The 12,084-nt window shown below is 42.2% G+C and overlaps 1 protein-coding gene across 2 annotated transcripts in view; it reads left to right on the forward strand.

The window, feature by feature from the left end:
• Positions 1-2,988: 2,988 nt before the first annotated feature.
• Positions 2,989-12,084, forward strand: part of ATAD2B (ATPase family AAA domain containing 2B) — a 150,996-nt gene continuing 141,900 nt past the window's right edge. For both annotated transcript variants that reach the window (XM_060027039.1, XM_060027040.1), the window contains exon 1: positions 2,989-3,587. In XM_060027039.1, coding sequence (XP_059883022.1) covers positions 3,372-3,587 — 216 coding nt within the window. In that variant the 5' untranslated portion in view covers positions 2,989-3,371. The remainder of the gene's footprint in view (positions 3,588-12,084) is intronic.

Here is a 12,084-nt window from a genome sequence, read left to right on the forward strand (position 1 = left end):
TTCAATTATCGTCCTGAGGTTTTTCATACCTATCAGATTTGGTGACTTTAGCCTGTAAATCTGAGGATCCGTTTGTTGTTTTGAATTCTTAAGGGATATTTTTTTTGCCCTCTCATTCTTAGTGTAAATGTTGGGAAAGGCAGTTCTTGCAGCTTCCTGGAGATTAGTGATGGGAAGGTTGGTTGGTTGATTTCTTTTTTTTTTTATAAATTTATATTTATTTTTGGCTGCATTGGGTCCTCGTTGCTGCGCGTGGACTTTCTCTAGTTGCAGCGAGCAGGGGCTACTCTTTGTTGCAGTGCGTGGACTTCTTATTGTGGTGGCTTCTCTTGTCATGGAGCACAGGCTCTAGGTGCATGGGCTTCAGTAGTTGTGGCACGCGGGCTCAATAATTGTGGTGCATGGGCTCTAGAGTGCAGGCTCAGTAGTTGTGGTGCATGGGCTTAGTTGCTCCGCAGCATGCGGGGTCTTCCCGGACTAAGGCTCAAACCCATGTCCCCTGCAATGGCAGGCGGATTCTTTACCACTGTGCCCCCAGGGAAGTCCCAGTTGGTTGATTTCTAATTCACCCTTATACTTAGGTGTATCCTTTTTTGTACCAGGATTTTGCAGGGTTATTACGTTAGACTCTGTAACTTGAGCAGGTTCTGGACTATGTCTTCTGTCTTTCCTATCTCCTGTAGGCAGAAGAAATAGAAGATCAAATTCACTGGAGTTGAGCAAATGTACTGAAAGTGAAAGCTGTCTTTAGAGCTTTGCTTGCTTTTCTGAGTTCCTGCTGTGACTTAGTTTTTGGTCTAAGTATTCCTTAGTATCTTGCCAGCTCATAGTTTTTTAAAAAAATTTATTTATTTTTGGCTGCGTTGGGCCTTTGTTGCTGTGCGCGGGCTTTCTCTAGTTGCAGTGAGCAGGGGCTACTCTTCGTTGCAGTGCGCGGGCTTCTCACTGGGGTTGCTTCTCTTGTTGTGGAGCAAGAGCTCTAGGTGCACGGGCTTCAGTAGTTGTGGCACATGGGCTCAGTAGTTGTGGCTCGTGGGCTTAGTTGCTCTGTGGCATGTGGGTTCTTCCCGGACCAGGGCTCGAACCCATGTCCCCTGCATTGTAGGTGGATTCTTAACCACTGCGCTACCAGGGAAGCCCTCATATAGTTTTAAGTAAAGTTTAAAAACGATTTTAATTGATTTTTTCAATTATTTTCTTCAGGTCATACTGTGTAAAACAAGCAACTCCTTCATATCTTTTTCAAGCTTTCCTTTCTTTTGTCCATGTTTCCTTTCTCCATTTTGTGGTTCAAGATGCATCTCAGGAGTCATCACCTCTCAAAAGCTCCCTGCTTGAATTAGAGGTCTCTGCCTCATTCTTTCTTTCCTTCCTTCCTTCCTCCTTCCCTCTCTTTCTTTCTTTCGTTTGGCTGGCACAGCCTGTGGGAATATTAGTTCCCCAACCAGGGATTGAACCTGTGCCCCCTGCATTGGGGGCTGGGAGTCTTAGCCACTGGACGGCCAGGGAAGTCCCTCTGCCTTATTCTTTCTAATCACATTGTTCTGCAGCTTACTGGTTCCTTGCCTGTCTCCATTCCCTCCTTGTCTGTGACCTCTTTGAGGGCTAGAACTATGTTGTTTTCAAAAAATCTCCATTTCCTGGCCTGACAGAGTATCTAACAGCAATTGGGGTTAGAATAAACATTTGTTGTTGGTAAATGCTATAGGTTATCATAACCTGAATAACAATCTGGCTTTCTCAATTTAGGACTACAAATACAAACACAGAAACAAAGGAAGAAAGCACTCAAGTCCTTTGTGTGCTAATTTGCATACCATACACCTCTTCAGGACACTTCAAATACTACTTAAGGCCAGCCTCTTTCTTCAGGAAATGAAATTGTTTATCCTGTTCAATAATCTCATAGGTAATTGACACAGGAAAACTCAGGTCTTCCATTACGAGGTCTCCACACCCAAAGAGGCCGGTTTTAAAGTGTGGGGGAAGTGTTCTGGGGAGGGTGTGGTATGCAAATTAGTGTAAGAGGGACTTGTCTGCTTTCCTGGAATCTATTCTGATTCCCCAACAGAAAACCTATTTCCATTCCCATTGCATTATACAGTTTTGTTGACCAACTGGGAGCTTGGATGGGTGGAATTTCTAATTTTGATGCAGCTTGTTGATTTTTACAGCACTGTTCTTGAGTCTTCAACTTTTCTTAGCGAGGCAATTTTTGGAAATGAACATAATTCTACTTACAGCATAGCTTTTCATATTAATTGCGTCCCTTAATCTTTTTCTTTGAAAGTTAAATCACACATTTTATCTCTTTGTATTCAGCTTTTTGTATTCTTAATTCTTGCGCGGGCGGGGCAGCAGTGCTAAAAGGAGGTTTTTAGTACGAAGAATTCACTCTTCGTGACTACGCCTTAGGTCTGGCTAAGGTTATAGAAATCGTCAGTGCCTTGCTTTGTTTAAAGAGGCAGGGTTCTAGCGTTTGCTCTTTCTTAAGCTTATCGTGTGCCAGATACGGCACAGATATATTTTATCTCAGTTATCATTCACATTTTTACAGCCGTGAAAAGTACAACTCAAGTTCAGTGTCTTGCCTTGGGTATACCTGGGATTCCAACTCAGGTCACAGCGCCCTCGTCTTCACCGGTCCCCCTCCATCCCCCACCTTTTCGGGTAGTTCCTCGCTCCATCGAGGCCACCTGGGATGACGCTGGGGGTGCGGGGGTAGTCGGTCCTGGCCGGCTACGAAGACTCCACGACCGACTACACGGCGCTAGCTAGTCCCGCGCGCATTCTGGTTTTTCCCATCCCCCCACTTCCTAGGCGGCCGCCAGACCTGGAAACCATAGAGCTGAAACAGCCCAGAGCGTCCCTTCCGTGGCCGCCGAGCGCTGACGGCGCGCCGTTGGGCGGGGCCTACTGGCGGGGCGGGGGAAGAGGGGGGAGAGCCGGCAAGGGAAGGGCTGGCCGGCCTTGCAGCGCCCCGCAGCGGCCAAGTCGGAAGAGGTCTTGTCGGCCCTGCGGCGCTGGAGCCCTGACGCACGGAGCTCGAGAGCGAGAACGGGAGAGAAAGGGGTAGAAATGGCGGCTCCGCTTGGCTCCCGCTGAGTAGGTTGAAGCCGGCGGAGGGTCTGAGCTCTTGGCCTGGAACATCGCTCCCGCCTCCCGCTACCTGCCTTCGCACGCCGACTTCCCTTCCTCTGCCCTTCCCTCGCCTGTCCTCGTCTGCGCTGCGCAGGGTCCGGGTCGTCTTGTCTTTCCCGGCCCGGCTCCACTAGCCCTGACTGCCCGGCAGGCGGGCCGGCCTTCCTCGGCTCTCCCCGGCGCGGCGGGCGCCGCGGGCGCGGCGTGGACCCCGTCCTCCTGGCTGAACCATGGTGAACACCCGGAAGAGCTCTCTGCGGCTTCTCGGATCTAAGTCGCCTGGGCCCGGGCCTGGGCCTGGGGCCGGAGTAGAGCCTGGGGCGACCGGAGGCAGCAGCCATTTCATCTCCTCTCGGACCCGCTCCTCCAAGACCCGCGCTGCCAGCTGCCCCGCCGCCAAGGCCGGGGGAAGCGGCGGCGCCGGCGTCGCTCTGGATGAGGCCCGGGTAAGAGCGCGGCAGCCCGAGTCCGGAGGCTTGCGAGTCGGCCCGGCCGCCGGGGCTTTGTCTGGCCAGGTTGGGGCAACAAGCCTCCAGTGGAGACCGCTCGGGCGGCTGGAGACCGGGTCTGGGGGTGCGTTGGAGGATGGCAGCCGGCTAGGTAGGGCCACGACAGCTTTGCTGGCCCCGCTCTTTTGTGTAAAGAACAGGACTTGAGTCCAGGGGAGAGGGCTATGGGGGGGGGTGTCTTTTCGGGGAACATTAGAACAGCCTGCTTTCCGTGTCCTTGTCCTGCCTGAGAGGGGAATTCTAGGGGAGCAAGAGCGAAGGGCCAGAGTTCCCGGGTGGAAGGGTTGGAGAGGAGAAGTGAAAGTTTTATGCGGTGTCAAACCCTTCCTGTAAGTGTGAGAGCTCCTGCCGGTGTCTAACTCCAGCTTACTCTCAAACTGTTTGGGGGTGGTTCAAGTTTGTGAGGAAGTGAACGGAGAGCTCCGGTTGGCAGCCAGGCAGGGATGGTGAAAAAAGTTTGGAGCTGCTCTGACACCAACTTTAAAAACAAAATCAACACTATCGCCTCTCCAGGCAGGAGCGATCAAACGTGATGTTTAGCTGGAGAATCAGCCAGCCAGCGAACCAGGGTTCTAGTAGGGACTCGGTAGAGCTTTCTAGTAGAGCCTTCAGATCACAAAAGCGGCACGTCGAAAGAAACGTGTCGAATATTATTTATAGTAGGCACTATCATCTCCAAATTGTTTGGTGTCTTGGATGTCTCCATTTTTGCTTTGGGAATAGTTTATAAAAGGTGAATTAACACCATCGTCCTACTACTGCGAAAGTGACATTTGAAGAAGACCGGTGATGATTTAGTATTTTTTTTTTAAAGTGGTAGATCTTGAAATTTATTACAGGGTAAGGCTCTAAGCTAGCACGTATGTTTTATCACTTTAAAGGAATTGATAAGGTTGTGTTATGAGATTGGTTATGAATTCAGAAAAGAGTGTTGCATCTGTCTAGAGAGAGGCTAATTTTCTAAGAGTAATTTGACTGGAACTTGTTCATTTAACATAGTCCTTTAAATCCACATCATTTTATTATTCTTAGGGGAGGAAAGCAATATTTCATTTTCTGTAGGGGTCTACAAGATTATGTTGGCATACAAATACAAATTATGTACAAATTATATTAAATACAAATTATAAATACAAATTATGTATTTTTTTCTCTGTATCTTATACTGTTCTGACACTAATCAGAATGAACCAAGGCAAATACAATAGACATATTTTACTGTACTTATCTGAAATATGTTGTATCTTTGAAAATATAATTGGCCTTTATTTTGCTAAAAATCTGGAACATATTTTAAAAATTGCTTTATGAGTAGACTTATTTTGGAGCTTATAGCTAGCTCTCTTAGGTGGAAATAAGAAAGCTAAATCTGAAAGTTGTGCAGACTATTCAGAATAATTACAGACTTTCTGTAGAAATTATTGCAAACATGTACAGACTTTCTGTAGAAATTATTGCAAACATGTACAAGCTTACTGACTTTATGAAGCTAACATATATTTTAAAATAAAAGTAATTTAAGAAGGGTTTGTCCTGTATCCTTAAGGACAAGTAAAATATTTAGAGTGTAAGCATTTAATTGTATAATGCTATGAATGCCTAGCCTATTAGAGCAGTGTCTCGTTTATGTGAATCAATTAGCTCATCTGTCACTGATCATTTTGTGGTCCCGTTTTTGAATTCATGGATATTATGCTGTCCTTACCCCCTGAGGAATAAGGTGAGGTAATTTGTCAAGCAGCTGTTATGGAGATGTTAAAAGGCAAGGAATCAATAATCTAATGTAGAAATGAACATGGGGTAGCTTTTCAATTGCTAGAAGAATGAAAGATATTAGAGCTCTTTCTAGAAGGATACTAATGAAACTTTGTTTCAAGGTCTTTTTAAAATGTATTAAAAGACCATGAACAACAGGCCAGTGGAGAGTTACTTTGAAACATTTGTTTTTCAGTGTTAAGAAGGTTGATATTTTGACCCTAGTAGATGATGGAATGATCTAATTGCTTTCTCCGAGAAATTTAAGAGATTTACTAATCCTATGTTGTGATTGGTCCTTTAGAAGAACATAAGTTATAATTCTGAATTTAAGTTTATGTATATTTTTGAAGCCGGTTGTATATTTCCTTGTTGTATATTTCTGAAATGGGTTGATTTGAGTTTGGTAAGCTCTTGCTTTCAAGTTTGTTTTATGTTACAAGAATTTAGCACTCCTGATTTACCCTTTCTGGTGTACCTAAAGGCACCCTCTGTGTCTGTGGTGTCTTAGACATTTGCTGTCATCTGTAAAGACTTATTTGGTGGAAAATGGGTTGCTCATGTCGTTGCTTTAGGACGTTGCTTTATTTTTGTAGGAAGAAATGTATTCCTCTTGATACGATATAAATTGAAGAGGTTCCCTTTTTTCTGTTTTTGTGTGATATTCTTCACTTTACAGTTGATGCTGATTTCCACCCACCCCCTGGCCCTGACTCTTTTTAGACTATTTCATCCACTGTGTCTAGAGACATTTTATTTGCTCTAAAAAGCCTTAGGACCACGATCTGTCATAGCTTTGCTTTCCCCCCAAGTGTGTGTAGGGTGGGGAAATACACACATGACACATTCTGTAGGTTATTGGAATGATTTTTTTGTGCCTATACTTTAATGTCAAGTTGACTTGTGCTCTGCAGTTAGTTGTATAATAATTACTGCTATATATTGATACTTGGCTTTTTTGTTTGTTTAACATGTATAAAACTTCACCTCTTTTAGGTTAACCTAAATGTCAGTAATTAGCATTTATTTGCTTCACCTAAGAGTCACTCTCGGCAAACTAATACTGTAGTCACAGAACTGGAAGGCAGTCTTTGAAAATATTTCAACTCTTTTTCTACCTCTTTTAGGCCTGTTTGTTGGTACTTTTGGCTTGTCATTAGCTTTTTGTATTTTTTGAGCTTTTTTGAATCCACATCTTAGTTGAGAGAATCAAAATACATATTTTAAGGAACTTTATAGGTAAATTTGTTTGATTTTTGATTTTATTTTTAGAAAATAACCTCTCAATCCTTCTTTAATATGCTCTTTTATCATTCTATACTTATTCTTTTCCAACATCCATTCGTTTGCCAATGTAACAGAAGCAGAGTGGTGGAAATTGAGGGTTAAACATGGAAAAGAAGTCTGAGAGGGAAATGTAACCATGTATATAACTCTCAGATGAGTAGGGAAAAATACAAGTTCCTCAGAGTAGAGCAAGTTTTTCCTTATATCAGATACATATATGGGGCTTCCCTGGTGGCACAGTGGTTAAGAATCTGCCTGCCAATGCAGGGGACATGGGTTCGAGCCCTGGTCCAGGAAGATCCCACATGCCGTGGAGCATCTAAGCCCATGAGCCACAACTACTGAAGCCCGTGCGCCTAGAGTCCGTGCGCCACAAGAGAAGCCACTGCGGTGAGAAGCCCGCGCGCAGTGAGCCCGCGCACCGCAACGAAGAGTAGCCTCCACTCGCCCCACTAGAGAAAGCCTGCCTGCAGCAATGAAGACCCAATGCAACCAAAAATAAAATAAATAAATTTATAAAAAAAAGAAAATAATCTTACCTTAAAAAAATTCATATAGAGCAGCATATGGGTGATATTGAGTAATGTTGTAAAACAATTTCCCCGTCACAGTTTTGAAGCAAAGCAGCTATAGAGTTCATAGGATTATCTCCGGTATCCAACTGAAAATGCAACTTTAAAAAATTCATAGCTGATTCACTTTGTTATACCCCAGAAACTAACACAACGTTGTAAAGCAGTTATACTCCAATAAATATGTTAAAAAAAAAGATAAAATAAAAAAATTAAAATGTCAAAAAATAGAGAGGGAAATGTGAAAAAAAATTCAGTTTTTGGCCATTTCTGTAGTTCAAATATACAAACTTGCAGTTTTTTAGGTCAAGGGTGAAATTTACACTTGTAGAAGTGAATGCATATTAATTCCTTAAATCATTTTCCCTGGCAGATAATCTTTTTAACCATCCTTGGATACATCCTTGATTGCATGTCTTCTAAATACCTAATTATAGATAAACCTGTAACCTCTGAAAGCTAGGTGGACAGGTGGTAGGATTAATACTTGTTATGAGAACTAAGGAGCCCAACCAGTGTCTGCACCTGAATGGGGTGTGATCCTGTCTCTTTAAGGTTCCACTTCAGAAAAGTGCCGCATTACTTTGAATTATGTATTTGGTATTTTTTTTGGACATACATAATGAAGTTTGATTTCTTGATATTTGGGTTTTTGATCTTGTACTAGGCATATTTTATATTTCTGTTATGTCTCTGTGCTGGGGGAAGATTTTGTGAAAAATGAATTGAGTAAAAAGCATATGGAATTTTGGATAAAAAGTTCTATGGAAGTACAGAGTTAGGGGGAAAAAACATGTAAAATGTGCTATCTTTATTTAAATATGAGCTAGACGGTTTTTAGAGAGGTAACTATTGTGTGTGGCTTATATCAAACAATAGAAAAGTTATCTGTTAAAATTAATAGACTGTGATTTGTATTAGCTTTTAGATACTTTGAGTATATGCTGTAAGATTCTGAACTTCAGATGCTTTTGAACTGTGAGTATTTTGGTATAAGATTTTTTTTTTTTTTCATTTTTAGATTGTTATTGTAGTTTTATGTGGAGGTTGAATATACGCCTTTGGTTAAAGTCTTTCTCTCCTAGACTCTTCTATTAGAGTAGGCTGTAAGCTCCCTGGGACCAGCCACTATATCTTACTTTCTTCCCGACTGCTGCATTCCCAGGGCCTAGTGCATCATCTGGCATATAGAAGATGCTTAATAAATATTGATACTTGTTAAATGAATGAATGAATAGCATATTAAGGAGCCGATCTAGTATGTGAAAATTGTGTTGATTGGACTCTGAGAATAGAGGGTAAATAAACCATAGCCCCTACCTTCAGAGCTCTAAGTATGCACACGGTATACACATGAGAAATTAACAGGATAAATCAGTTCAAGATAGGGGCCAGGGCTTCTCTGGTGGCGCAGTGGTTGAGAGTCTGCCTGCTGATGCAGGGGACACGGGTTCGTGCCCCGGTCTGGGAAGATCCCACATGCCGCGGAGCGGCTAGGCCCGTGAGCCATGGCCGCTGAGCCTGCGCGTCCGGAGCCTGTGCTCCGCAATGGGAGAGGCCACAACAGTGAGAGGCCCGCGTACCGCAAAAAAAAAAAAAAAAAAAAATCTGAAAAAGTGAAGAAGGATGCCATTGTACAGCCAGAAAATACTGTACGCACTGTGTATAGACAGATTTTTACTAGAATATCTGGAGTTGTGGTGTCTAGTATTGAGACTGGAAGTATGAACAGTAGCCTATAGGGATATGAAATATAGGACAGTGATTTTTCAGTAATTGCTTTGCTGCCTGATTTCACGGGGTGCGTGTAGGGAGAGGAGCAGGCATATCACGTAGAGACCACTCTTTGGCAATATTTTTGCTTCCCAGTATTTTAAAGATGGCTTGGGTAAAAAACCCCTATAAAAAGACTAAGCCTGAGGCCTTGTGGTCTCCAGTGTACTTGTGCTGCCATCTTTCCCTCTACTTGGTGATACTGATTTATCAGTGTGTACATTTATTTTATGCTCTAGGAATCTATTTATCTCTGGGGTAGATAAGTGTTTTCCATTTGTAAAAAATGTTTCATACTTTAAACCTGTTGAAAAGACATTATATGGTATATTTATATATGATGATACATACTATTGGTTAAATATGTTTAGCGTTATTAGTTTCCATCTGTATTCTAGGACCCGAATTGGGATCTCTGGAACAGTGGTGCTTCAGATACCCTTAGAATGAAATGTTCTCTGATCTTGCCAGATAGGAACTTGGAAGTCATTGAGTTTAACTTTTGGTAGTGAGACTTCCTTATTCCTTTGTTCTTTCATTCAATCAACAAATATTTATCAACCAGCTACTACGTTAAAGTGTTAAGTGCCATGTAGACAAACATTTTGTCTCTTTGATTCATTGTTATAGGGCTGTCATGTTGCAAAAGTCAAGGAGGCACCATTCACACTATAGTCTGTGTTACTGGCTCCCCCTGGAATTGTGCAGTGTACTCCTTGTATGTTACATACTGCAATTCAATACCCAGAAGTGGAATAGAGTATATGTGTACTTAAATATTATCTCTAGATTTGTTGTTCTGGTCTCCATTTCTGGAGTAGTGTATAGGAGTTCCTATATCCCTACACCCCTGCCAGTATTTGTCAATATCTAGCTTTTCAATTGCTTTTCTTTGATTATCAATGAGAATGGGCAACTCTTTATGTCCTAGTAATTTTTTTTAAAATTTTATTTTGGTTGTGTTGGGTCTTAGTTGGGGCCGGCAGCCTCCTTAGTTGCGGCATGTGTGCTCCTTAGTTACGGCCGGCGGGCTCCTTAGTTGTGGCATGCGAACTCTTAGTTGTGGCATGCGAACTCTTAGTTGTGGCACGCATGTGGGATCTAGTTCCCTGACCAGGGATCGAACCCGAGTCCCATGCATTGGAAGGCGGATTCTTAACCACTGCGCCACTGGGAAAGTCCCTGTCTATAGTAATTCTTTAAAAAATTTCTTCATCTTTAAAATGCTTGTTAATATTTTTGTTTTCTACTGGAGTTGCTATTTTTGTTGTGTTTTCCAAGAGTATTATAGATCAGTGGCTTTTAACCTTTTTTGTGCCATAGTAAGGGATACTTTTTATGTTGTGATGCTGTACACACATACAGTTTTACTTTTCCTGTTTAGGTCTTTGATTTATTTTATTCATTCTACTAGACAACCTATACTTTGTAGCGCCACTTTATAATATACCATGTTCCCATATATATTCTGCTTTGATCTCTATATTCTTTTTTGTTGGTTTATTTATTCTTACGGCAGTATCATACTGTGACTGTGGTTTTGAGGTATGTCTTAATATCCTAAAAGGCAAGTTCTTCCTCTTCGTTATTTTCAAAGTTGACTTACGTAGTCAAAGATTTTGGTATATATTTCCAGTTAAGATTATGGACTTCCTTTAAAGATCCAACTAGAATTTTGACTTTTTTAAAAAAATATTTACTTATTTTATTTATTTTCCTTTCTTCCTTCCTTCCTTCCTCCCTCCCTCCCTCCCTCCCTCCCTTCCTCCCTTCCTTCCTTCCTTCCTTCCTTCCTTCCTTCATCCTTCCTTTCTTTCTTTCTTCTCTCCCTCCCTCCCTCCCTTCTTTCTTTCTTCCTTCCTTCCTTCCTTCCTTGTTACATCGGGTCTTAGTTGCGGCACGTGGGCTCTTTGTTATAGCGTGCGGGCTTCTCCCTAGTTGTTGTGTGTGAGCTTCCCTCTAGTTGTGGTGCGTGGGCTCCAGGGTGCATGGGCTCTGTAGTTTGCGGCACGCAGGCTCTCTCCTTGAGGTGCGTGAGCTCAGTAGTTGTGGTGCGTGGGCTTAGTTGCCCCGCGACATGTGGGATCTTAGTTCCCTGACCAGGGATCGAACCTGCGTCCCCTGCATTGGAAGGCGCATTCTTTACTGCTGGACCATCGGGGAAGTCCCATAGAATTTTGATTTAGAAATTTAAAATTTTTAATTTAATTTTTTATTTTGTTTATTTATTTTGGCCGCTTTGTGTGGCTTGTGGGATTTTTGTTCTTCCACCAGGGATTGAACCCGGGCCCTTGACAGTGAAAACATGGAGTCCTAACCACTGAAGCACCAGGGAATTCCCCCAACTAGAATTTTGATTGGGAATGTTTTTGAATTCCTAGATTAATTTACAGAGCATCGACACTTTCGTATTAAGTTGTCCATGAGCAAGGAACAGCTCTCACATAGCATAGTTTGCATATTTTTCTTGTGGAATTTGATGCTTTTTTTGGTGACCTAATATATTGTCAGTTTTGGTAAACATTCTTTGTGTGCTTGGGAAAAATGTATATATTCTATTAGATGTAGAAAAATGTAAATATATATATAAGTATATATATATGATGGAAAACATTGAGATGGAAAAATATTACAGTGTGAATTTATTGATTGTTGATACTCAAATATCCAATTTTGTCCCTTATTAAGATTCTACCTAGGGAGTTCCCTGGTGTCCTAGTGGTTAGGACTCTGGGCTTTCACTGCCATGGCCTGGGTTCAGTCCCTAGTCGGGGAACTTAGATCCTGCAAGCCGCGGGGTGTGGCTGGAAAAAAAAAAAGATTCTACCTAATTTTTTTATTGTTCGGATTCTTCTGGTATACATATACATATATATATATTACATAAACTTTTAATTTTAGAATAGTTTGTAATTTTCTTCCTTTTTAAAAAAGATTATTTATTTATTTATTTATTTTTGGCTGCGTCAGGTCTTAGTTGTGGCACGTGGGATCTTCGTTGAGGCATGCAGGATCTCTTGTTTTGGCTCGCAGGCTTCTCTCAAGTT

Source organism: Delphinus delphis, chromosome 12 (assembly GCF_949987515.2).
Source record: "Delphinus delphis chromosome 12, mDelDel1.2, whole genome shotgun sequence".
NCBI classification, from domain to species: domain Eukaryota; kingdom Metazoa; phylum Chordata; class Mammalia; order Artiodactyla; family Delphinidae; genus Delphinus; species Delphinus delphis.